This window comes from Amphiura filiformis, chromosome 12 (assembly GCF_039555335.1).
Source record: "Amphiura filiformis chromosome 12, Afil_fr2py, whole genome shotgun sequence".
NCBI classification, from domain to species: domain Eukaryota; kingdom Metazoa; phylum Echinodermata; class Ophiuroidea; order Amphilepidida; family Amphiuridae; genus Amphiura; species Amphiura filiformis.
The window spans coordinates 751,687-779,442 of NC_092639.1; the positions used below are offsets into that span (position 1 = coordinate 751,687).

Below are 27,756 nucleotides of genomic sequence, written 5' to 3' on the forward strand. Positions count from 1 at the left end.
AAACAATGGGCTATTTCAGAAAATAAGTGCACACCCCCTATAGAGGAGTAACTTTTCAATCATAGAAATGTCTGGATTTACAAGTCTGCTTTCTGAAAACGATTGAATTCCAGTTGCTAATGTCACTTGAAAAAGCCTGGAAATCAAATTTAAATGCAGGAAAATAAGGTCTCAAATTGAGGATTTCTGATTTTGAACTATTTTTCTGCTGTTTCTTTTGTTTTTTGTTTTTTGCCTTTGGATACTTTAAAAGTCTGGATTTCCAACAATCAAGACTGGACAAAAAAGTCTGGAAATCCGAACTCCTCTATAGGGGGTGTGCATCTATTTTCTGGAATAGCCCAATGGTACTGCATTTTCTATACCTCTGTCATTACACATTAAAACCATTCAACTTGGTTTATATTTTTATAACTCTTCAATTCCAGTATCCAAACCATTTTGTCCAGATGGTACCTGTCTACGGATATCGGATACTCTTTCAAAGGATGACTCTTGTGACAGATCTGCCACGACATCATTAATAAATCGCAATCCATGTAATATGCTAATTGCTTCCATTCCAGTGGGGGTACTCGACTTTGGAAGTGACGGGGATGTGCGGACAAAAAAAAAAGGGCGGGGGGGGGGGGGGTCTTTCAGTGAGAAGGTTCCAAAAAAGGTTGTCTTTGGGTGAGGCTGGGGAAAATCTGATCAAAAATGGGGTCATTCAGTGAGACTTGGAAAAATTTTGGGTCAAGAAATAAACGTTGATACAAAATTGTCAAAAATTTGAAACAAATCGAAAAAATTTGAAAAAAATAATGAAAAAATGGGGTCATTTAATGAGAGATTATCAAAATTTCCCCAAAATTAAAAAAAACGGGGTCATTTGGTGACAGGAAAACAAACAAGGGGTTATTGGGTGAGAGGAGTTCATTAAAATAAAAAGGGGTCATTGGGTGAGATCGAGTTGAAAAATTGAGGTCAATGTGGCCGCACATCCCTGTAACCAATTTTAGTGAGTGCCGCCCCGGTTTTCATTATACCTTTTTTCTTGCATATGTATTTCCTTGTTAAAGAACAAGATCTGTCATTCCACCATCCCTGAGCATGTCCTCGTTCCTTTCCAAATAGCACGACACAATCTTCATCGCCCCCATTGTTTGGTTCACCTTTTGCCCAATTCGTGTAATCAACCTGAACAAGAAAAAATAAATCTAGAGTTGATACATTTATTAGTAGCAGACTGATGATGATGTTAAGAATCTTAAGAAGATCAACATCATCATCATCATCATCATCATCATCATCATCATCATCATCATCATCATCATCATCATTATCATCATCATCATCATCATCATCATCATCATCATCATCATCATCATCATCATCATCATCATCATCATCATCAGTAGTCGGCTGTGGATTAGACAGGCTACTCTAGCTACAGCGATCTTGGGTCATTAATGTAATTTGGTGTGGCATCAGCATTTCATCAGTATCTTCCTATAAGCGCTGTATATAATTAAACAAGAATTCCTGAAAAAAATTGGTGTCAGTTCCAATTTACAGTGTAATTATTATTTGAATGTAATGTTAAAAATGGAAGTGCATGAGAAGTTTTGCACTGCAGCACTGACAGGAACATTTAGTGGTAGTTCATTTTTCATTAAATAATTAAACACTTACATACGTGTTTTGGCGCAGCGTCAGCCTTCTATTCTAGCTAAAAATGTTTTTAAAAATAAAAAATATACAAATGAGGTAGCTAATTTGCATATCACATGGGATCTTAAGACTGCCCTTACCACCATCCCACCAAGTTAAATCTCTATACGCCTCACCAGTTCCAAAAAATGGCAAAAAGCCTTTTTAAAAATAAACAAATATGCAAATGAGGTGACTAATTTGAATATTTTACGACAAAAATCACGTGGGATCTTAAGACTGCCCCTTTACCACCACCCTACCAAGTTACATCTATATACCCCCTACCAGTTCTGAAAAATGGCAAAAAGCGTTTTTAAAATAGAAAAAAAGGAAATGAGGTGGCTGATTTGCATATTTTGTGACAAAAATAGCATCTGATCTTAAGACTGCTCTTAACCATCACCCACCAAATTACATTTCTATATGCCTCACTAGTTCCGAAAAATGGCCAAAAGCATTTCGACAAATAAAAAAAATAGGCAAATGTGGTGACTAATTTGCATATCTTGCGACAAAAATCGCATCGGATCTTACGACTGCCGCTTACCACAACCTCATCAAGTTACATCCCTATACGCCTCACCGGTTCTTCGAAATGGCAAAAAAAAATCGTTTTAAATGATTTTAAATGTGACGTATAAAATTTGTCTATAACACAGGAGATATAAAATGTAGGGATTTGGGTACTTTTGTTCAATTTTCACAGAAATTGAAGGATTTTGACCCATGTTTTTGTTTGTCTGTTTACCCCAGGGTCGCTGAAACAAAGAATTATATTAATTAAATCACCTAATTTATAATTAATAAAGGACAAAGAAAGATAAAAGCAAAAGTATGCTTTATTAAGTTAAACAATAGTAACATCCCTGATTATCCCTGTTGTGTAAAAAAATAACTCTATACGACAATGCAAATCAGGATCAATTCAAGGACTAAGTGCACAGGCAGAGGGAAATGTTGATTTCTCAGCGGATGGAACAGCCAGGGAGTATGTAAATTAAATGGAACAGCTATTTTGGGGCCATTATTTCAGAGGGAGTATGTACATTAAATGGAACAGCCAAAATGCCAATGGGTATGTAATTTAACTAGAACAGCCTTAAATTGATATCGATATTAATATTGACGTCACAGATTCGATTTGTCACGTGATCGTCAAACCTGTAGGAGAAGGTGTCAGTTCTTCAGGAACTGACACAAAAATACGGTGCGCTGTCGTCTAGGTTTTTTCTTTGCATGTGATGGAATGTATAGGGTATATTCTTTCACAGGTTCAAGTGCCGGCTGATAGTGGCGTGCGCGAAGGGGGGGGGGCAGGTAGGGGCACAGCCCCCCACTTTTGTTGGTCATTCGGGGGAATTCAGAGGACTGCAAAACGTCAAAATTTGCTCCCTCAAAATATGATTCCTTGGTTTTTTAAAACGCTAAAACCCTAGAGCTTGCGGGGGGGGGCTACAACCTGGCCCCGCTACTTTTAATGCGCTGCGCACGCCACTGCCGGCTGAGAATTACAATGCAGTCAAACAATATGTCTTAGCTGAACTGATCAGGAGACCTGTGTCTTCTGCTGTTGCTTATGTGGATCCTGTAACCAGCCCCATACTACTGAAGACTCCAGGAGGGCAATATCATAAGTCAAGTCCATATTGCGTGGATGGGTACCGCCATGTTTCATCTTGCCTTGAATGTCAAATGTTGGGGTTCTGGAATGACATTCCGCACGAAATCGGTGTGACCTTTCCACTCTATCATTATTATATGGCGTATGAAATAAATGCAGGGGTTAACTTTTAGCCCTAACAAAGTGATATTTTAATTTTGCAAAACTCTTCGTATTTATATATTAATATGACTCTAGCATCCAATATGCCCTACACCAAACATGAATGCCTATTTGGCATTCTGTAATTCGCCAAGCCCTCGAGTGCCAAGGATAGCGGTACTAGGTCGTCACTAGCACTCAGCAATAATGAATGCCTATAGAGCTGGTTCACAGGCAACGAATGCCTCACAAGAATGCTACCGGATGCCTATTTACTCATTAAGCCCTCGTTAAACAAACTATTAACTTAGGCATTCCTAAGCATTCATAAAAGTGGTTCTAGGATTACAATAGGCACTCAATTCGAATAGGCATTCGGTTAAAAATTCTTAACTGATAGGCATTCCACTGAAAAATTTCTAAGTATTATGCATTCGGTTAAAAATTTTTAAAGTAATAGGCATTCCACTGAAAAATTTCTAAGTATTAGGCATTCGGTTAAAAATTTCTAAGTAATAGGCATTCCATTCAATTAGGCATTCTGCTAATAGCCTTGACTAGCATTCTTAGTGGTTGACCTAAGGGTCAAACAGGTGCATGATGGGAATATATTTCTAACTGCCATTTTGAACTGGTGTGAATGCAGAGATGATTGAATCTTAATTCTTTCATGTTTCCAGCTTTATTATAGGCCTTATTTTCACTCTTTACATTTGGGATGTTACATGTGCAGATTATGTGGACAAATTGTATGGGATCCATGTGTATAGTTATCTTTGAGTGCAATAATATGCCACAATATGGAATAGGTAAGCTTACATATGACTAGATATAAATGTAAGTTTCTTGAAATATATGGTCTATAGGAAAGGAGTGTTAGCATATTGGGGCATTATTATTAACATTAATAATAACAGTGTACATTTATACCATGCACAAATCCTCAAAAAGCACTCATATGGCTCAAAATTAGGGAAAGGACTTTTGACTTCATTTATTATGAAGGGAATAGTTTGGACCTCCATAGTTGTTGATAAGAATTATTTAATTTGTCTTTAGGAGTCAATTTGGAGAATTACATCACAGAATAAAAAAGATAAACTATATAACAACCATAGCAGTGGCCAGCTTTCTGGTGTTTGCATATGGTTTGTGTGTTAATTGAGACAATAATAATGGTATCCTTTGATTCTGATATATTCGTTCAAGTGCTAATACAACCGTGTGATTAGAGGGCTAAAGCAATAATCTGATGGGAATTCATTGAAGCTACATTTGAACATGATTTATCCATCGGGATTTAGCCACCAGATGGTACATTTTTGCGTTCACTCAATTGATGTTAATACTGAATTCTAAGCTGATTTGACAATTATATCTTCAACCAGAAGAACTTGGAGTCACATCTCCATAGTGTCCACACTAAAAGTATCATAGACTCGACAAAGACAGACGCTGTACTGAACTAAATGCCTCGATCTGCGTTGTCACAATGGATAAAAAATGGAGTATATTCTGGGCTTACCATGTGCAATTTTCTGCAGTGCATTATATTCCTATTCGTCACTCTCGTATAATTGCTTAGCCATCATAGCTATATAATTATATAGTGGTTCAAGTGCTTCAAAGTGGTTGGAATGCCTATAAGCGTTTTATGCCTTTATAGGCGGTTGGAATTTTGAGGCGATTGGAAAACATTGGCGGTTGGAGTTTCATAGGCGGTTGGAATGCCACTAAGTGGTTTAGCTCATTTACATATTTCGCCTCTGAGGAGGGCTTATTAACCACTTACGAACCACTTATAGCGGTTGAGGGCTAAATAAGTGGTTCGAGGTGCTAATAGGCCTAGCGGTTTTTCCAGCGGTTGGAATGCTTCCTAAACGGTTGGAATGCTTCCCAATCAGAATGCTTCTAGGTGGTTTAAATGCATAGGCGGTTTGAATGTTTCCTTGGTGGTTTGAACATTTCCTTAGTGGTTCGAGTGCTTAGCTCATTTACATATTTCGCCTCTTGACTTAATGAACCACTTAGCGGTTAACAAACAGGCATGCTAACAACCGCTTATTAACTTAGGCATTCATTACCGGTTCTTTACCATTCAATGGAATTAGTGAGTGCTTAGGGAATGCTAGTTTTTTGTAAGGGTTACTTTTTCAAAGAAACGGAGAAAATTTTCTTACTGGTGTCTCGTCCACCCATTGAAAATCACGTTAAACGAATCATGCACAAACCAATGAAGGGACCACCAGTTACATCCTTAGATAGTCCTGGTAAATTGTGGAAAAAAAAAAATGACATGATTAATATAAGATTAGAATGTATTGACATAACGTACAAAGTCTCGTAGAAGGCTACAGGATTTTTTTCAATTGCAGCCCTCATTTATACTAGTTTCATGGTGTCTAGATAATCAGTCACTACTGATTGGTCTGATGCAGGAGAACATATTTGCAAAGTCCTTCATTAGTTTCTATTAAAAGGTTTAAAACTACCTTTGTTCACAAAATTATTTCCGACATATTTTTCAAAAGGGGTTGTAGACTTTAGCATCAAACAATGCATGACATCCAATTGTGAGTTTTCTTCCATGCACAACCTAGAAATATTGGCGGCCTTTATTGAAAATTTCTCCCACATTCGTAGTGTTCTTAAGTTTTCAAGAAATATTTAAAAACATCATAAACGACCTGCTACACGTTTGTTTCATGTGTTATTTAAATTCTAGACATGGTCAATACCAACAGCTTTCACACTAATGTGCATGGACATTTTATAGCTAGTACCATTTTTTCTGTTTATTATTCTTATTTGTGTGAAAATCAGGGTGCTATTTAAATATGTTGATACCTAAAGGCCTACTACAGAAACCTTAAGAAATCAGTCCTATTATATTTTATCAATGTTTTAGCTGAAAATCTGATGTGAAATATGCCGTAGTCACTTGACATTGCAGCTTATGTCACGGTTGTTCCAAAAATATACCTTCCCAGCAAACACAAAAAATAAGCTATATTTTGGGTTTTACTTTAGGTAAAAAACGTTTTAATAACGTTAAAATGTCGGGTTATATAAAGGTCATGAAATCGTTTTTTAAACGTTTTGTATGAAAACACACTACAACAATATTTTTAAAATGTTTTCGAAATGTCATTGTAAACTATTTTTGCAAACATTTTGGCCAAATATTTTGTCAACACTTAAATAACATTATGTTAAAATATTTGCACCTGAGCAAACACAGAAATGTTCTTAAAATGTTTTTTACAAAACGCTTTAATAACATTTAAATGTCGAAACGTTACTGTAAATATTTTGGGCAAACATTTTTGGCAAAACATTTTTTCAACCCAAAAATAACATTCTTTTTAGAATGATTTGTACCAAGTTTTCAAAAATATTTTTGGAATGTTATTAAAACGTTTTTATACCCTTTATATAACCCGACATTGAAATGTTTTCTGTAAAACATTTGTTTTTGCTGTGCAGTAAATTACCAACAAATGTTATTTAATGTTATGAAAACGTTTTATACCATTAATGTACCCTTTATATAACCCGACTTTTAAACGTTTTCTGACAACCTTTTGCGAATGATGTCGAAAACGTTTTGTGTTTGCTGAGTTACCTTGTAAAAACACTTGCTCTCCAATGCTGTGTATACTAGCTAAAGAAGAATCATAGTTGGTACAAGCCCTTCGAGCACCGTTGAAGTTCGCCGGAGTATTACTGAGGTAATAACAATACCCGGAATATCCCTGCCAGTTTTCAGGACATTCCTCAAGGATTACGGTATCTGAAAGAACAAACAACATTATTTTCGGCGCAATTTTCGAATGTCATATTTGGACCGTCTTGGGTCGTTAGTGGATAAAGTGGATGACGATTGAACAGTACTGTTATTTATTGTCTTAGATAAAACAAATCACGGAAACGTTGACAAGTAATATGAATAATAATGATTTTTCACTGCTAGCAATTACACAACTTGTGTGCATATTATGCAGTATTGTGTACAAATGTTTGTTTCACATTCTGTGCTTACAGACGATATGCACAAGGCATGCAAACATGCAATGACGACGCTAAATCCTTCTCTAAAAGTAAAGCATCAATAATACTAAACACATATATTCACATCTGGTGCGCCCCATACCTTTAAGTCGTTCTTCTTGTTTCGAAATACAATCTTCAAATATCGCGTTGCAATATCGTATTCAACTGCCCGACCACCTGAAATAAAACACAAAAGGAAATTGGAATTGCCAATTGCCAATTTGTTTTATTGACTTGATCCCGATCAAATATATAGGGTCGTATAATTTAGAACAATTCGTATTTTTGTGTGTGGCACTACTTAGAAAGTTATAAATTGCCAGCTTGTACAGCCTACTACACTTTCAGATAATGCGCAGTGATTGGCACTTCTGATACTAATATTAATAATATCATCGAATGGAAATGTTTGGAACATGAGAGACTTTTCGTAAAATTCATATATTTCAAGAATCGCGAAGTCAATTGTAAAAATTCAAAAAGTAAGTAATTTATTCCTCCACCACGTCAGTCCCATTTGGACACAAATAACGTAATGCGATGTGTTTTGCATCGAAACAAAGTAATCATAATAATTCCTTATGAGAAAAGAAAGTTCACATTAATTTCAGTGTCAAACAACCATCTGTGACAGGTTGTTGACAGGTGAGTATTTCTCATTCATTTGGATGAGGAAAGTTTATAGAAATGAGAAAATGTTAAATTCTCATAGTTTTGTTCAATTCTCATCGCTTAGAAAGAATTCTCATTTAAATTCCACTACTGTTTGTAAAGGTTGAAACCCAGAAATCATCCCAAATAGACCTTTCAACATTGGAAACTGTAATTTCACCAAACAAAATCGTCTCAAATGTATTCATTCATATAAGATGCCCTCAATGTATCCCCGGGGTGGGGAAAGTCATTAATGTGACCGTACAAAAGATGACCACTAGGCCCCTTCCTCGTTTCTGTGATGGCAGGGGTCTTAATCGTGATCATTAAATGGTACAGAACAACAGAACATATAAAGTATTCATTTATGCATTGTGAGGAGGGGCTCAATTATGAGATCGTCTTTTGTGCGGTTACATTAATGACTTTTCCCACCCATAGGTAGATAATTGATTTTGCTGGGATCTTATACATGGTGACGGACCTAGACCCTTGTTTGTCTCTCGTCTATATACCCAAATCCGTCTTATCTTAAAATGTGACAGTCTGACAACCGATTGATTGAAAAAGTGCTGATCAGTTTTAATAAGGCAATACAGTAAACGATCGAATTTGGTATTCAAATGAACAAAATTTTGAGTTACACAGTTTCACTATAAATTATCATTATAAAACAAAAGAAAAGCTATAATTTTCATTTTTTCAAAATGTCAGGAAAAACTGTAATGAACTGTATTCAATGCAAAATTAGTGTTAATATTAGTCATGAAATTCTCATGTTTGTCAAGATTTTCGATTGATAGGCTTCAACTGCCTTTTTTTTTTTGATCAATTTTTCAAAGATCAGTTCCTTGACTGTGATCATAGATGTTTGAAAAATGGAATACCTTCAAATCCACGCGAAAACTAGCCTCCATTTGGATGATATCATAAGATGACAATGGATACATTTTGCCAGAACTTCAAGTATAGCAAAGATTCAATTAACGATGTGATTCGGTATAGTGCCTTTTGTTTTGTTTTTGATTTGAAACGACTTGTAATGAAAGATCAAGCACAATTATCATTATAATGATTATACATCATATCCAATGATTTTCAAAAAATAAAATAATGACGATTATATTCAATGATCGGAACTAGATATTTAATTCTAATTTTGAGTTGAGTGTGATGTCATCCGGGTCCACGTTGTATACGACGTTGAAACACATTTTGGTAACAATGAGTGCAGTGTCATAAAAGTGTTGAGTACCCACCCCCATTCTATACAGTTTATACCGGTCATGCACGGCGTATAGCTAAATTTAGAAAAGTAGTCCTATAGTGTCCTGCCAACTCATGTGATCATTCAAAATTCATCTGGAGATAGAGGGCATAGTTTGTAATGGCCACGAGAATTTCTCTAGGTTTGGGGACAGGGTCCCATATCAGGTGATAAACAAACAAACAAACAAACAAACCAAAAAGTTATCATGTGCATAAACAATTCCATTGTCCACGTGGTAGATTAAAACCAAATATATTGACTTTCCAAATTTCAGATACAGGGGTTTTGAATGAAAATTACGTTCATTGATCAGATTTCTACTTCTGCTGGTTGCTTTTCGAGGTAAAGTACTAAGTTTTGGACATATTTCGGACATGAAGGGGAAAACAACCAACTTTAATATATAGATCCCACGATGTGCAACATGTGAAATGGGTTTAGAAAAACTAAATTAGTTTGAGACTTATTATATCAATGAAAAGCGTGGGTCAAAATTCCAATTTGATGCTACATAATTTACAAACAAAAAAAATATCATAAGCAATTTTTATTAGACATTCTGAAGAAAAAAAAAAAAAACATATTTGGGACATCTGAGTAAATTTACATATTGTAAAAAGGTGTATTCATGAATTGTGTTGCATTTTAACGATGTATCGACGTTACTTTTAGGGCCCGGGACTTCAAACTGGCTCAGATAGTAAAAACCTCGCTTGCTGCGTTTAGATTGGAATGGTCATTAGCAACAGGTTTGTGATGACATGCGTCCTATTAGATCACTTAAATCCAATCTCTTCAATCTATTAACTCTTCTATGATTGCGGAAATTAATACAATTACTCTAGTGGTTTTATCTACCCAGTCTCATTGTATTAGTAATGAAACTCTTACAGTAAACCATACATTGAATAGACTGGAGTGCAACCATTTTTATACGCCTCAGATTTTTTGTCTTTATTTGGTTTTAAGAAATTCATGTATTTATTACGTGCGTTGAAAAAGCAGTGTTATTCTGAAATGAATTTATTGCTGTTAGTTGGTTCCAAACCCATTGTGCTCACTGTTTTTGACACCTCTGTGGGTTCACAATTTGAGATTACAAGGCACTCTGCACTGAACAACTTTGGCTAGGAACAAAGACTATCTGATCTGGTCGATAGCATGTGTTTAGTGATTTTCATGAAATGTAAGTTCCACCCATTTTTCTTCTAATGATTTGTAAATTGTACTGAAAAGTCTTTTATTTTCTGTTCAAACTAAGAGGTGCGAATCAAAAACACAGAAGTCAAATACACAATATATCTCAATATGTGACTAGACCTTGACCATGATGATGTTTGAAAAATGGCTTCAAAATCGAAATTTTATCCTCCATTTTGCCCCACCTCCCTCAAGATTGGGTAATAGCGGAATTTTTTTACAACATAGGGAACCAGTTTTTGAGATCGAAGCACAATTATCAATAGATTATCATCATATCCAATGTTGGAAAAAATCTGATTATATCAACTGATCCTTTAATTTGAAGGAGTGTATGTCAGTCTTTACTGTAATCATGTTGAGTCCACAAGATTCTTCTGAGATGCAGTGTCCATATAGAAGTTTCAGCTTATTGCCATGTGAGGGTCCCATCAGTGTCCAAAACATCATGTCATAAGGACAATGCCATTGCATGAACCACAACTTGTATAAAATGCAGATATCAATTAACGATACTGATGCGTTACTTTGTTTTTTGGATAATACGACTTGATGCTTTTGACAAATGATGAAACTCCAAAGCGCGTCTTGTGCATAGATTTTAAATATCAATACAGCCGGACAATGGGACAGACAGGGATTAAATTTCCAAACTCTGCGAGTCACACTGTATATCAATGGAGATATATGTTCACGTTGCGCATCGACGTTAGCACGTGTTTATACCTACGTTGAAAACGGTGATATAGTACCGTTCGTTCCAAACTGGATTGTGCTCATTCGTACTAAGGAGAACAATGCGGCTGGAACAAAGACTATCTGATCTGGTCGATAGAGGGCATAGTGATTGAAAATGTAATGGTTACCGATTTCTCTGCCTAAATCAAACACATCGCTTTTTTGATCGGACAGGCTTATCATCCTGCTTAAACTTAATTGTATTTTTGTTACATATAACTTTCCTTTCAAAATGATACTTAAAAATTGATTTTTGAGCTGAAAACTGGGGCGTTCATAACCAGTTCGGCTTGTCGTAAAATCAGCATATTTCTACGTTACGTGCGTTTTAGATACCGTTTGTGCAAAATTGAAATGCAATGTCATTTTATACGGAAAGTATCACACATATATGGAATATATCTGCGTGTGAACACTGTTTTTAACACAGGCTTTATTATTGTGAGGATCTAATAATAATTACAAGTCCTTCTGATATGTCTTTGCATGGACAATTTTCATTTTCAACGATGTATCTACGTTAATTTCGCCTGTGTAAAATCTTCAAAACTGGCTCAATACGCAACCTTGCTTCGATACAAGAGAGTGGTTTTGAATAGATCGACATGCGTCCGATCACTTTGGAAATCGCAATCTCTCTACCATTAACGCACGTCCCATCCGAAGGAAATTGTACTCTAGTGGATTTATCTACCAAGTCTCCACCGTCGTGGAATGAAACCTGACCCCACGAATCAGATGCGAGTGCCGTAACCATTTTCTGCTCCTTTAATAAGAAATTCAGATGTTTATGATTAATCAAATATTATTGCTTTGGGGATATTACTGCTATACTGAAATGACGCGGTACGTTTTGCTTTCTTTCAATGTGATTAGGCTACCTTTTGGTTTCTTGCAAATATATCCCAATAGATCACCACAACTTTGGTCATTCCAGTTTCCACTGCCTCTTGTGTTCAAGTATACACAGTTGTCGCCTACATCTCGATTATCATGTTCATTTAGGCTCCAACTGTCATAATCAAACTGTGGAAAAGAGGTGCGAATCAAAATACAAGAAGTCAATAAATATATATGATAAATAGCACCGAATAAGATAAAAAAAAATACTGTGTGCGAAGTGGTTACATAACTCCCTGGTAACTGGATCACGCACCTTTTGGAATTGGTAGTACATGCCATAGACTTTGTGTTGCGATCATTTCGATCGTGGTGCAGAATCCAGTTGACATAGTGATAATCGGATTACACGTAACACTTCGTTGGCGAATTGCTATTGCGATTATAATTATGATGTGTAACGATAATGATGATGATTATGATGACACCGACGACGATGACGATGATGTTGATATTGACGATGCAGATGATGATTATGATGATGATGATGATGATGATGATGATGATGATGATGATGATGATGATGATGATGATAATGATGATGATGATAACACCGACGACAACGATGATGATGATATTGACGATGAAGCTGGTGATGTTTACTTACAGGTGAACCATCAATCCACTCAAAATCTTGTTCATTATTTCTCTTGTGCAGCCCTATCCACACATCTGATGAATTTCTTCGATATAGTACTGTACAATGTCAAATAAGGAAATATATTTTTATTGAGCAATCTTCTAGCCCGTAAAATGGTGAACGAGCACTTAAACAGTTTATAAACATGCATGTGATTTATGTACACGCGAACATGAAAATACTTTAATTATTATTAATGATAATTATTATTAATAATAAATAATCTATATAATAATATGTGTGTGTGTCTGTCTGTCTGTCCGCCTATTTTCTCGGAGACTAGGGGTCGCACGTTCCTCAAACTTGGTGGGTTGGTGCATCTTGACCTGAGCCAGAACAAGTTTGTTTTGGTTAGTGTGTCAAGGTCACCCGAGGTCATCCAGGGGTCATCTGAGATGAAATTGGTAAAAACTGTTTTTCTCGGAGACTTGGGGTCGCACATTCCTCAAACTTGGTGGGTGAATGTATCTTGACCCGAGACAGAACAATTTTGTATCTTTTAGTAGGTCAATGTCACCCAAGGCCATCCAGGGGTCATTTGAGGTCAAATTAGTAAAAACTGTCATATGGGCATGAAACTTGGTGGGTGGGTGCATCTTGACCAGAGACGAAAACAAGTTTGTATTGGTTAGTGGGTCAAGGTCACCCGAGGTCATCCAGGGGTCATCTGAGGTCAAATTAGTAAAACCTGTTTTTCTCGGAGACTAGGGATCGCACGTTCCTCAAACTTGGTGGGTGGGTGCATCTTGACCCGAGAGAACAAGTTTGTATAGGTTAGTGGGTCAAGCTCACCCAAGGGTCATCTGAGGTCAAATTAGTAAAAACTGTCATATGGGCATGAAACTTGGTATGGTGGGTACAGTCAACAATTAGGACCAAATTTTTAGAAGGCCATTTCAGGGTCACCAGGGGTCATCTGAGGTCAAATTAGTAAAAACTGTCGTATGGGCATGAAACTTGGTGGGTACAATCACCATTTAGAGCCAAGTTTTTGTAAGGTCATTTCAGGGTCACCAGGGGTCATCTGAGGTCAAATTAGTAAAAACTGTCGCATGTGCATGACATTTGGTGGGTACAGTCACCATCAGCCAGGTAATTGTGATAGCCGAGAACCGCCAAATACGGGTGACCGCCTAGTACTTATTAATTAATATAATTATTAATATTAGGTATATATCAATTATTCCAAACATAGCATGAACTTATAACAAGTGAGAGAAAATAAAATTAAATTGAAAGATCCCTTATTTACAACAGGTTTCATTCATTTATTTCTGAAAGAGCATGTTTTTGCATATAGTAGCTACACATGACATAGTGCTTACACATGTGGTACAATTGTTCTTCGCGTGAATGTATACTGGTGAGGTTACTAGTTCGATTCTGACAGGCGACAACAGCATCATTAAAGCTTACATGGTGGTCAACGTTGACAAAGTAGCAATATGATCCATAAGGGTCCCATCCTTCAGGACAATAACCTTCATGAAAGAAATGTAAAATATAAATTACTAATTATACGGCAATTAAGAATTACACCTGGGTAAATAATGCCAGTATTATATTTATAATCAGACCTTGGGGCCGGGTTTTTTTTTTCAGTTGCGACAGACATAGTGGCTATAGTCACCGCGTTTTTGACCTATTGACCCAAAGTGTCTTCAACTGCAGAAAAATCATGCACCGAGAAAGAGAATAGATTGAACAACACTAATCGTTTGCACAGAAAATAAAAAACGGAGAACCGAAGGTCGAAGAATAGAACCGAAATACGGGCCTTAACCTATATTACTAGACTTTTGTTTGATTAGTTCGGGTACAAAGGGCGGATACCGTGGATGGACAAGCGGGCAGGACCCCACACCTCCACTACGATTTTGTACCAACGACCTGTTTTTGCAGAGTTGTCCTACCTGTATCATTATCCCGATAAATTAAGGAGCAAATCTCATTTAGAAGCGGTATCGTTGATCAGATTTTATCAGGAGACCCAATTACATGAAAAAATCTGGATTCACCCTTGCAGCACTAAAGTTGTCCATACTATAATATTAATATCATTATCCAGCTTTAAGTTTTATGGTCTTACTTTCCATCATAATTACAATTAAAGAGCATATATATTGTTTTAATCCTCTGCTGACAACAAATCATATATTATCGAACGCTCTAGCGTACATGAACCATTATCGAAGACAGCAAAATTTGAGCTAAGTAGACATAAAAACTGTCCTCCCTGCAAAATGACATTGGCAAGCTAATTTGATTACAATGAAAATGACTTTTTGAGAAAATAGGTCGTTTAAAATTGATATTTCGCAAAAAACAACTGTAAGCGGTGAGTTCCTTCGAAAGAGACAGTTGACCTACAATCCCGCGCGAAATGCTTGGGCCAGTTTGTTTATTTTATGCATCCCTCCCGCTCCCTTATTCAATGTTGAATGCTGAAAAATAGTAAAATGTGGTTGCGCTCAATGTCTGCTCCAACATTGTTTCCACGGGGGAGGGGGAAGCTAGTTTATAACGTGAGCTATGGAGCGTATCATGTATTTTCAGCTTTTTGTTCAATTCACAGAAATTTGATCTATAAAACATCATCTGTCCCAACGATTTTCGCACAAGATTGTAGAAACTACAGTGACGTAAAAATTTGAACATGGCCAGCTTTGAGAGAATGGACTGCCAAAACTGTCAATGCACAGAACGTATGCTGTTTTTGTTATCAGAAAAACTCTGAATCAAGTATTTCACATTTAAATCAACCGCTTCTTTATTATATATTAGTAAATTGTGATATTACAATTAATATGTATGAGCTTGATGAGAAATACTTGGACTAAAAAATTTAAAAAATAAAAAATTTAGAACAGAATTGGAGCATGACATATCAATTATTGCATTTATTATGCAAATAACCAATTTCCATGGCCGGGAATTAACCTTTTGTTGTCCCTTCCCAATTACTAGTGATGAAGGTCGCGCATTATATACAACAATGAACATTAAAAGAGCTCTCCCAAGAGCTGCACGTGTATGTAAAGCTCGCGAACTGTTCATAAATGTACGTCGTCAGTCTGCTGCACTAGAAATCAATTTTGCTTGAAGGCCGTACTCGCCAGCATTTTACCAACACAATTTGTCTTTCAAAAGTGATGTATTCAGGAGAATATGAATAAACAAATTGCAACGAGTGTCAATTTGTAATGTAATAATTATTCTCTTCGAATGGATTAAACTTGATTTTTTTAATAGACATGCCCTTGAAAAATCATTACCTTTATCTTCTGTATCTTCAACACAACCTAACATATGAACAGAATCCCACTGCCCTTGCCTAGACGAATTCGTTGATATGTTGCAAAAACGCAGAGCTAACGGCCATCCAGCTGGGTTAATAAATAAATGCATAAAAAGTCATATTCATGGAACGTTCAGGGACTATTAACTCAACCCAGAAAGTATCGAAACGATTATATTCCCAGATATATCGGGAAGTGAAATATATAGCAAAACTTATTATGTTGTCGTACACGTACACACACACACCCACAAAATCAAAACAAAGGACACAGATGTGCTCTGTTTACTTAACCACAAACTTTACTTTATTTTACTCCTTTGACTTTCAACTTCAATACTTGCTACCCTTTACTTATCTCTGACTTATCTCATGAACTCTTTCTGCTGACATCTCAGTACTTGGTGTGCCCACCATCACTGTTTATCACTGCCTGGATTCGTCGTCGCATGCTCTGAACGCATTTGGCTTAAATAGGAGCTAAGTGCAAATTTCAAAATCCGACTTTAAGCTACTCAAGCGCCCAAAACAAAACAAAATGATATCGTAGAGCAACAAAAGAGGTATCAAAATGCGCAGGAGAAAGCTGCGCTTTATATACATTAAATAAGGTTTGCTATATATTTCACTTCCCGATATATCTGACCATCTATTTCTGATACTTTCTGGGTTGAGTTTATTTTTTTCAATTTAAGTTTTTCAATACAAAATAAACCAAAAGAATACACTATTGCAAAATCTAAGATTTAAAAACGCAGACATTGTATTAAGAAACAAAGACGAAATGATTTAATCCTAGAACTACGAGGGGGGGTTATACCAACCCCTCTAAGATTTTTATGGCGTTGTCAAACGACCTACGCTAATCGTAGATACATCCTTTGCGCTCATTTTGATGATAAAATTTTCACCCCATCCCCTACTAAGGACTGGCCATCAAAGATGACAATAGAGGGGTTGGTGAGGCAATGATTTTCATTTCACTCTTGTGAAATTATTTCAAAGCTACTGACTTTTTATTTGTAAGTTAGGTGAAAAAGTCATTTCCTTTTATATTTAGCAGAAATTCGGTGAAAATTTAAAAAATTTTAAATCGATAATCATTTTTGCCTATACTTTTGTACATAGCCAGAAATTCCCAAATTTGCATGGTTGCCCCTCACATTATGACGTCATAGCGACATTATGTGGATACTGTTTGTACTTGATTAATGAGGGTCGAAACAACCCCCTCTTCGTAGTTCGTGTTAAGTTAAAAAATGGCTCAGTAGTTCTAGGGTAAGGAACGAGGATTCAAATTCAAGCTCTTGAATTACCTCTGCTTGTTGTTGAATAGCATTTCTCGTTGCTAAATGCCATCTCTCCGACTGCTGTTGGTGTCCACGTTAACTCCATCTCCATGATGTCCTGAGTAACACTAGCAGGGCACAATTCTTCTATTTCAACTGTAAGTGATGGATAAAAACACAGGACCAAAATGAAGTGATTGTTTTCTATCCGACAGATGTTATTATTTTTAGCAGGGCTACTTGCCTTCTACGCGTGAAGCATTACAATTCCTTACTTTTTTGTTCTTTGATTAATTAAGAAGAATCTAAATTAGGATGTAAGTTAAAGTGGATAATTCTGCACTATTTTCTGTACCCACCTCCAAATGGGCCTTATCATTACCCTGCGATGAGCAACTTTGATTCGGTTGAGATATTCATTCCGATAATTTTCTGAATTAAGTAGATTACGAACCTGGAATATGTAATCCTCTATTGCAGGGCACCAGTTCCACTTGGTCCCATCGACCACTATGACTAGCACAAGCGGCGACTGAAACTATAATAGCAGAGAAAGAACACAACTTAAAATCGGCAATACAGTACAAACACTCATTTCTTGCAATCAGAACAATGACTAACAACAACGTCTAAAACAACATCATCAATAACAATATTTCGAGAAAAGAATAAGGCCCCGAACAATCACTTAAAGGGGAAACTGCGTAGCGTTAGTCATACGACTGGGAGAACCAAGCTTGATTGAGGGGGCAATGGACGCGACATTTTGCAAAATTTTCATTTCGATTTGGGGTACGTGCCCTGTGCCCTATGACGCTACGCCACTGTACATGCTGTGGAACGGAAACGCATACATTGTGGAAGAGTAAAAATGCAACAACAACAAAACACAAACACACATATCCCACCCCCACACACAACCCCCCTGAACACAAAACAACAACAACAACAACAAAACAACAACAACCAAGAACAACATCGGCCCAAGAACAATAATATTGACTTTCATATTATTATCATATCATCTATACTTAGCCTAGAACCGTCTCTTCCTGGGAACATTTCAACTCTGACAGAGGACTGGATTAACATACAAATACACATATTCAATTGGTTAATGATAAATATTTATAATCACACAATTACCGATGCGTTGGGTTTGTATATTTACTAAATCATTGCGATTTTGTCCGACTTTCTGATCTTACCATCAGTCATGTCTGTAGTCCTTCTCGGACTGACAGTTGCCTGCAACAAATAGCCTCTTTCTCCGGCTCCGTGAAAGGTCTATATTTCCCCCGAATTCATACTGTATGGGTCTGTGTTTTTAAACCAACGAACATCAGTAGAATCAGCAGTTCTAGTTTGGTAGGCTAGTGAACTTCTCTTGAACGCAAAACCTAGAATATCGCCTTTCTTTACATTGAAACGATCACTAGGTGGCACGTTGTGTTGCACACTCGTTAGTACAAGTGACGCTGGTATATTATTGAGGCCAACAATCTTATACTGGTTTTCTTGATTTGCGACACGTCTCCATACGATTGCCCGAAAAGGTTCACCCATTTGCCAGAAAGTCCAATGTGATGGTGCCATCACAAGGTGTTTCTTTTCCAGGAATAGCAAATGTCCAATCGTTGCTGTCCAGTACCCTTGTTCGACTCTATGCGTCATGGCCTGACCAGCCAAATCGTGCATCAGTCAAACATGATTGGTCATTTTCTGAAAGTACATATTTACCAAAATTAATTATTTTTCACATGATCCAAAACGAACACAAATCCTGTAATTATCCATGTATTTTCAAGTCATCAACCATCAAAGTTATGACATCTCCGTCATCACCGTTAATACAGTTTATATAGAAAATTATATTTAATTCGTGTACATTTGGAACATTCAACTACGCTTGTTACTCCGCGACTAATCATGCTAATACACGAGCGTACAACGCTTCTCTACGCGTCCATATTAGCGAGGTTATCTGCGTACAACAGCTTACTACGCCCAGCCATGCAAAGTGTATGTTCCACGATGTACACGAATTTAATAATTTTTTTATACTAATAATTATATCCTTTTCATGCTTATCGGCTGTTACGATATTTGTCAAAATACCTTTGTCATATATTTATTTACAATATCTGATTAACATAATTGGACAATTATGGGTCATGATGAAACACGTTGATCATCATCGTCAGTCGGCTGCGGAGCAGGCGAGTTTCAACTGCAAGCTTTCTCCAACTATTGGGATCTGTGGGCAAGCGATTTTGTTTAGCTGCAGCATTCCTTCAGTATCTCCCAGGAGGTGCTGTCAGCGCCAAAAGTGATTTCTTCCCATGTGGTGGGATGTAAAGGGCAATTCTTTCACAGGCTCGTCGTCTTCAAGACGTAGTATATGGTCGAGAAATTTGAGTTGATGAGTCTTGACTCTGGCAACCAGCGGAGTGGTGTTGGTCAGATTGTAGATAGTTTCATTTGGAATCCGATCCACACGCTTGATGTTTAACATGACTCTGTAGCAAGATGTTGTAAAGGCATTGATCTTGTTTTCCATGTCCTTGGTGATTACCCATGACTCACACCCGTACAGGAAGACAGTAACACAAGTTGTCTCAAACAGCTTGATTTTTGTTTCGATTGGCAGGGATGGGCTTCTCTAACCATGTCTAAAGGCGTCCAGTTTACAGAAAGCTGCCCAGGCTAGCGCTTTTCTTCTTTTTAGGTCTCTAGCACTAGAGTACATCTTAGGATTCCAAGTACTTGAAGTCTGTGACATGGTTGATGGTACTACCATAGACTTCAAGTGCTGGTTGGGCATTACAGTTTGCAGTCATATATTCTGTCTTGGGTGCGTTGATGACAAGGCCAAGATCTGCTGCTGCAGTTGCAATCCTAGTAAGCTGCGACTGGGCCGGGTTGTGGAAGATTCCAATAGGGCAATATCATCAGCAAAATACAGGTCATTCAACATCATAGAAGGATACCTGCTTGACCGACGTGGGTAGGTAACATTTCCAACTTCAATTCCAGAAGTTGATTTCTTCAGAAGGTAATCTAGCAGGATAATGAATATGAATGGTGCTAACACATCACCCTGAAGCACTCCAGTTGTTACTTGGAAAGGCTCTGAGATATTTTCATCTACCATAAAGGTACTATTGGAGTCCTTGTAGAGGACCTGGAAAGCATTTACCACGCGTTGAATGGTTTCAAAATCATTCATATAACAGAGCAGTAAATGTTAAGATGTATTAAACTTCTTGTATACCTTAGTGTAAACATAAACATACAATTTTGGAATACACTCAGGCTTAATTTTAAGAAAACCGTTATTATTCATTGTATAATATGTTACCGATATCGTAAATACTTTCACTATCCTTAAATTCGTTTTATTTGCGGTTGTTGGAATCTTTTGCCTTATATAATCAGTTTGTCAATTTTAAACCTCGACCTTTCTTCCAATCAAACCTGGTAACTTTACTTTTGAGGTAAAAATTGGATTCAATGGGGTGTCATAATGTGCAGGATTAGAGCCAGTGCATCAATTGAAAAAAAATAAATTGACCTAATACTTTTTAGTTTTAAAATTAGGATTTTTTCAAATGTAATGATATTTTGGCGCAGTATATATTATGTTAAATGAATTATTGTAACGAAAGTTACCTATGCATCCCAGAAGTTCGAAGCGCATACTCATGGCGCCGTAAAATGCTTTGGGATGTATCCGAATAGCCATGACAGCAACAGGCTCTGGAAATACTTGAGTCGTTAATGTGCTACTATCTGTATTACCTGAAATACCTTTCATGATGAAAAATAAACAGGTGCGTGATTTGCGGGATACATTAATACAGTTACGTTAGGGCATGTAATCTTAATCAGATTCCCTCTTTCCTGTTCTTTGTAGCGCGCTGGTGATCATGAAAATCATGTGAAATGAAGTTCATCGCTCACAGTGCTTGTAGCCCTCTATTCAAGTGGTTATGAGGTCACTACCAAGACGGCTTAAATACACTAAGGCCGGTTCAAAGTGTATATTGAAGGCGAATATTCGGCTGGCGAATACTTTTTGTCGTCAAAATATATGCGGCTACGAATATAAAACTATGAACCGGAGAAAGATATATTTCTACAATTCACAGCGTCGCCCGACTGTTGAGACAAGTAGTTGACCAAGGTTAGCACAATTTGAGAATTCTTTAAGTAGTTGGGTAAAAATCATAATACTAAAACTGAATTGTACTATTGTCTGATTTAATGTCTGAATGGGTCTAAATTCAAACAGATTTGCTTTTCGGGCTATTTACGACGACCCGCCTGTAACTGCGCGGAGGTTGACCCATACCTTCTAGCAGGTTTCAACCACAAAGCAAATCAAGAAATGAATGTCAATAGATAAATAAGTAAATAAAAAATAAATAAATAAGTCAATAAATAAGTCATTAAATACATAAATAAATAAGTAAAGGCCTACATTGCTATAGGGCCTAAGTGTGTTTTAATGCCTGATTCACGAATTATAGAAATAAACAATAATTTTTTTAAAAAAGAACACGCAATAGGGTACCAACTTTCGTGGTTTTGGTTGTTCTGCATAATTTATGAAGAGATTCATTGCAAAGCGCTATATTTCCATTACATGTTACTTATTTTGCATCCTTAATTATTAATTATTAATTATAATTATAATTATGGAATTTGACTGATAACAACGCATTTCATCTTTATTCCGCCCAAAATAACATCATTTATAGGTGCCAAAGACGTCAAGAATTGGGCCTTTTTCTGCAGCTAATGTCATCTCCATCACTGTCGTCATCTCCGTCACAATTCAACAAGTTCAATTGATACCAAAAATGTTCCACATTGAACATTTGTTTTTACCTACAGAGGAAGGGAGTATAACCAAGATTATGCAACATATCATTATTTCCATTTGACCAGTTTTAAGGTCAAAGCAGGGCATTATCTGTAAAGTTCCACGGAGTCCCATCGACCTCAAGGTAATGGCGACTGTATCATCTAATCAGGTGAGAGAAAGATTACAACTCATAGTGAAAATCTGGACTTCAAACGGTCATATTCAAAAATTCAGACGGATATGACTAACGGTACATTACGTCTAAAAACTACGACCTAGTGGTACAACAATAACAATATTGTCAATAAAGGAGGTGAAAGAAATAAACCCCAACTGTTGTAATTTTGAAAAAGTAAAACTGCGAACATTTTAGGTCAGAAGCGTTCGAGATGGGATGATCCAACCCACCCGATTGAGTGGAAATGGTTATAATGGACACGACATATTTCAAAATGTTAAATGAATTTACTGCATATTGGGGTCGTGCCTCGTAGGTCAAATAAATGACAAAACGCCACTGTTTCCATGCTTCTAAAACGGTAGATGACGCAGCATTGTGGAAGAGGTAAAATGCAACAACAACAACAAAGGTGAAATTATTTACTCCTGGCACGAAAATGTGTTACAATAACTTTTCTACAATATACAATAAATAACTTGTCATTCTGGTGTTTTTAAATGCTGAAGTTATCCAACCAAGAAAGATATCAGCATCACAAATTTTGACTTCTAATGGACATGGGCTTTATTATCACCCTGTATAATCTAATTTTCTTGAAATTAAGAACTTCAGAACCGTCTTTTGGGATGTTTTCAACTCTGAAGAGGACTGGATTAACATGCAAAAAATAAAATACAAATCATGTTTCGTATTTTGTTATGACTCCTGAAAGTGGCGGGATGATAAATATTTATAATCTTTACCAATGGAAACGATGCTTGTACATTTTGGGTTGTATATTTACTAAATCATATGCGATTATTGTCATTACTTACCATCACCATCAGCATTGAATGTCTGCCAGCATTTATCCTTTTTGACGCCTTGCAACATAGTCCCTTCTCTTAGGTCATATAAAAGGTACGCGTATACCGAATTAATAACATTTTCTTTCAGTTCGTTATCTGCAGCCATTTTGGAACCATCCAGGCGTATTTTGACAACTGTGCAGTTTAGTTCATTGGGATTTTTGAAATCATCGTTGAACGATATTCAAACCTGAGCCTTTCTTATATCGAATCTTAGTATCTTATCAGTTGCGCGATATTTAACGATCAACTCGGCGTGTCATCATATTTTATTCATTGCCGTATATATTTTGACGTCACTAAAAAGTATTCAAAGTGACGCTGCCTTCGAATATTTACTATGACCGACCCTAAGCCAAAATCTTAAACTGGTTTTTTTTCACAAGGTCATATCTAAAAAATCCTTGTGCATCAAAATGAACCGAAATTACACGCAGGATTACTTCAATCACGAGGAGTAAATAAAATTGTCTCGCCCAGGTGTTGAAAAAAAAAATTGCTTCATCAAGGTGACAAATTTGTTGCTTCCAGAAGTAGCTAAAATCAATTTGTCCCGATCCCAACTTCCCAGCCCCCTCCCTTGATATCAAATGGTCCGTCCTTGCCTCATTTTTAGCAAGATTTATTTCCTTATATTGGTAAGGAAAAGATGTAAGGATTTATTTTCTTAGCATGATAGGTATTGGTATTATTATTGATCTAGAATTAAAAATGATGTAATGTTTTGTTAGAAACATTTATAAATGATCAAGTCATAAATAATCATGAGGTAAATAATGACAAACAGATGGATCTATCGTTAAGGCGGTCTACTTGTTAAACATCAATGTTAATCATTTTTAATCGCATGGTCACATACAGTGGTGGTAAAACAGTTCAATAGGAGAAAAGAATCCTTGTTACTCCGCGAGTTGAATAAGTTTTAAAACGATTTTACAATTAACATATCCATTAGTGATCGAGTGTTAAAAATTAGGAATTAGCATTTACCGTTTTGTTTTTTTATGCACATTGTACCCAATTTTAATGTTTGTGCAGAGACATCTAAAATTTGAATTTTGTCAGCCCACTCTGTTTAAGGTAGATTTGGTACCACTGCCATTTTCTTAACCTCATTGGCATTGAACATAAATGGACAACCCAAAGTGTTATTGCCCTTGGTCTTGTTTAAGGAGCATTACTCATTATGGTCGATAGTCATGCAATAAAACGTTGGTCAGTTCTACAGCATGTCACTCTCCATGGCGACTAACCATCTAACTATGGTAATCTTGTTAAAGCAAGAAAATTTTCAAAATTTATGTTTAGCTCAGCGAGTATCGACTAATCATATATTTCCCAGATTTAGGCTGTCAGCATAATGTGCGCCGCCGTCGATTTCGGGGCTCAAACCCATGTGGTGGAAGGTAGTTCTGTCCTGGCAAGAACAGTTTATGTTCGTTCAAGTCATCCGAACTGGGGCCCTTCCCAGGGGTCATTTGAGGTCAAATGACTAAAAACTGTCATATGGGCATGAAACTAGGGTCCATGGGGCTCAAACTCGGTGGATGGGTGTGTTTGTCCTGGCAAGAAGATGTTTATGACTCGTTAAGTCATCCAACCCCGGTCCCTCCAGGGGGTCATTTGAGGTTGGTCTAAAAGTTGTGGGCAGAAACTAGGTCCTTTGGGGATCCTCAAACGCTTGATGGGTTAGTTCTGACCTGTAGCAAGATGTTGATAAAGGCATTGATCTTGACCCCAGGCCCCTCCCAGGGTCATTTGAGGTGATGGATAAAAACTATCACATGGGCATGAAACTAGGGTCACACTCAAACCGGTGGGTGGGTGTAGTTATGTCCTGTCTCAAAAGGAGTTTATGTTTCAGATTGGGGGATGGGCTCCCAGGTGTCAACTGAGGTGTCTAAAAGTGTCGTATGGGCAGTTTGAAAGCTGTAGGTACAGTCCAGGCATTTAGCAACTTTTTCTGGAGGTCTTTTTGGGGTCATCAAGGTCACCTAGAGTACATCTGAGGTCAAAATACTTAAAACCTGTTGATGGGCATGAAACTTGGTGGGTACAGTAACATAGTTTTCAAATTTTTAGAAGGTCTTTGGGGCGCCAGGGTCATCTGAGGTCAAATTGTAAAAACTGTCATATGGGTATTCAATCTTCAGCCTGGTAATCGCGTTACTGAGAACCGTCAAATATGGTAAACTGCCTAGTCTATTTTAAAACTGATGCATCCTATGTTCTTATGTCATATTGTATCATTCTCACACATGAATTTGGAGAATGATTCCAATAGATAATCAGCATATCGGATTAAAAGTTTGAGGTAAATTACAAGGTCATTCAACATCACAACATAGGCATAGACCTAGCATTGTACATCAGGGACCGTGTAGTGGAAGCATTGGAAACGTGGATTATTGATAGTTATTTCTTCAGTTAATCTAGCAGGATTATCTTTCAACGACCTTCGATTGAAGACTCCGAGTTGCGCCGAGGGCGCGATGTTTGAATTTTATTATTTACTCATGTTGCTCTACATATATCAAAAAACATCAAAGTATTCCAATATCTCTTGGATTGTGTAAATGTCTATCCTTTGTCGAAAATAATTTCTGTATACCTGAGAAGAATCATTTACATAGGATTTTAGACACCGTGATAATTTGGTTACTCAAACATTATATTTTTCTGGAATGTACAATGTTACGCTTGGTATTCCTAATGATTTCGATACTGAAATACCTTAAGATGATGTTTGAAGATTTATGTTGGCATTCTAGAGTCTGTCATTTTAGCAAACCATGTAGGCTCATTTTGTCAAGATGTCAAGCGCATTGTAACTGTGCTTGGATTCGTACTAGGGTCTATTGATCAACGTATTATTCATGCTTGCTCAACTGAGGATAATTAGTAAACCAGCAACAGTTGCATGGTACAATGGATGGAAGGTAAAATTGATCCAATGGGGTGTCGTTTCCAGTCCCTCCATACAAGGGCCCCTGATATGTAGCATGTGCACACATTATCATGTTGTGGATGGTGAATCAAGCTGGTCCGTGTACATATTCCTTAAATGAATGCAGTAGACCAGCCAGTGTTCATCATGATGGACAACTGATCATTATGTATGATGCATCCCATAGGTGTTGTAGTGTTTGGCAATTAGGGAGGTGGGTTCAAATGACCCTTATAGGATATACGGGGGTCGAAAATTTCAAATTGCTCAAATAGGCTCTTTCAAATATATCAAATTATTTAAATAAATAAATGTAAATAAATAAATAAATAAATATAAATAAATAAATAAAATAAACGAAAAAAATTGAAAACATTGTAGCGTAGCATTAAAATCATAATAACCATTGCTGGCAGGCGGTTTCGAACCAACGATATTGACAATACTCAGTCTGATGCTCTACCACTGAGCTTTGACAGCATCTAGTGATGAGGATCGAGTTTTTAGCGTATACAGTGTTTGTCTGTGATAATGCCGCTTCGTGAAATAAATAAATATGTGACCCTCGGCACAACTGGAGCCCGGATGTCGCCAGTGCCACTATTGAGATATGCTCCATCGAACTTAACAATAAACAATAGGAAAGAAAGGATTTATTGACTGTTCTATTGATTTTTCACTACTTAAATAAACAGTACTATTGCACAGGAACCGGTTCAGCAACAGATATGTGGAGGATATTCGAAGGCAGCATACATGAATGGGAATTGAACTAGTCATAACGTTCTGTGTAAGGTTACATAATTCTTCCTTTCAAATGTATGCTGCAGCTTCGAGGCTCTCCCGCAATATAGTGCCATAATGGCGGAACCGTGGTATAGAAAGATATACATCATTTTAAAGTTAATTTCAAGCAGAATATTTTGCTGAATATGTCAAAATGATGATTATGACTTCAGGGCTCAGTTGTGCCGAAAGAATATAAAATCTCAATTTTTAATTTAAATTTAATGTTGCATAATTTTCTAACCTATATTTTCTTTAGAGCAGGGAACATATTTGCTTTTATCCAATTTGGGGCTAAATAAGAATCAACTTCCTGATTTAATTCGCGATTTGTTCCATTACAGTCAGCTACCCACAACCGATTCTTTTGTTCAGCAAGGCACACTCAGTCATTTAAAGGCAAATCAAACGATCGAAATTGTGTTGAAATAGAAAATTTTGAGTTACACCTTTTCAGTGTAAAATTTTTTTCTCAGCCAATGAAAAGCAATAATTTTCATTTTTTCATAAATAAAAACTATAAGGCTTGATACTGATTTTTTTAAAATCCTGGTGTTTAATGCCTGATTCACGAATTAAGATATTCGATTTTTTATAGGCTTCAGGATACCGAACTTTTTCTTGG

The 27,756-nt window shown here is 36.8% G+C and overlaps 2 protein-coding genes and 1 long non-coding RNA gene across 3 annotated transcripts in view; all 3 read right to left on the reverse strand.

Moving 5' to 3' along the window:
• The window catches only part of LOC140165634 (uncharacterized), a 137,985-nt gene that overhangs the window by 21,103 nt on the left and 89,126 nt on the right, over nt 1–27,756 (reverse strand). The gene's annotated exons all lie outside the window — the stretch shown is intronic.
• On the reverse strand, nt 12,201–17,589 carry LOC140165478 (lithostathine-like). The gene is made up of 5 exons (XM_072188768.1): nt 17,527–17,589; nt 16,188–16,298; nt 14,238–14,393; nt 12,880–12,968; nt 12,201–12,398 (listed from the first exon to the last, which is right to left on the reverse strand). The coding sequence occupies exons 1-5, from the start codon at nt 17,567–17,569 to the stop codon at nt 12,201–12,203; spliced, it is 597 nt and encodes a 198-aa protein (XP_072044869.1). The 5' UTR covers nt 17,570–17,589.
• On the reverse strand, nt 17,611–21,300 carry LOC140165292 (uncharacterized). Its single transcript, XR_011860667.1, has 4 exons — nt 21,172–21,300; nt 18,708–19,221; nt 17,954–18,037; nt 17,611–17,655 (listed from the first exon to the last, which is right to left on the reverse strand). It is a non-coding gene; the product is annotated as an uncharacterized lncRNA (long non-coding RNA).

Bases quoted from the DNA above. Each gene is read 5' to 3' on its own strand.
- LOC140165478 (XM_072188768.1), bottom strand. From the start codon at position 17,569: ATGGCATTTAGCAACGAGAAATGCTATTCAACAACAAGCAGAG. The intron at 16,299-17,526 runs GTAATTCAAGAG...TTATTAACCCAG, and splicing joins CTATTCAACAACAAGCAGAG to CTGGATGGCCGTTAGCTCTG. The intron at 12,969-14,237 runs GTAAGCACTATG...GACATTGTACAG, and splicing joins AGAACAATTGTACCACATGT to TACTATATCGAAGAAATTCA.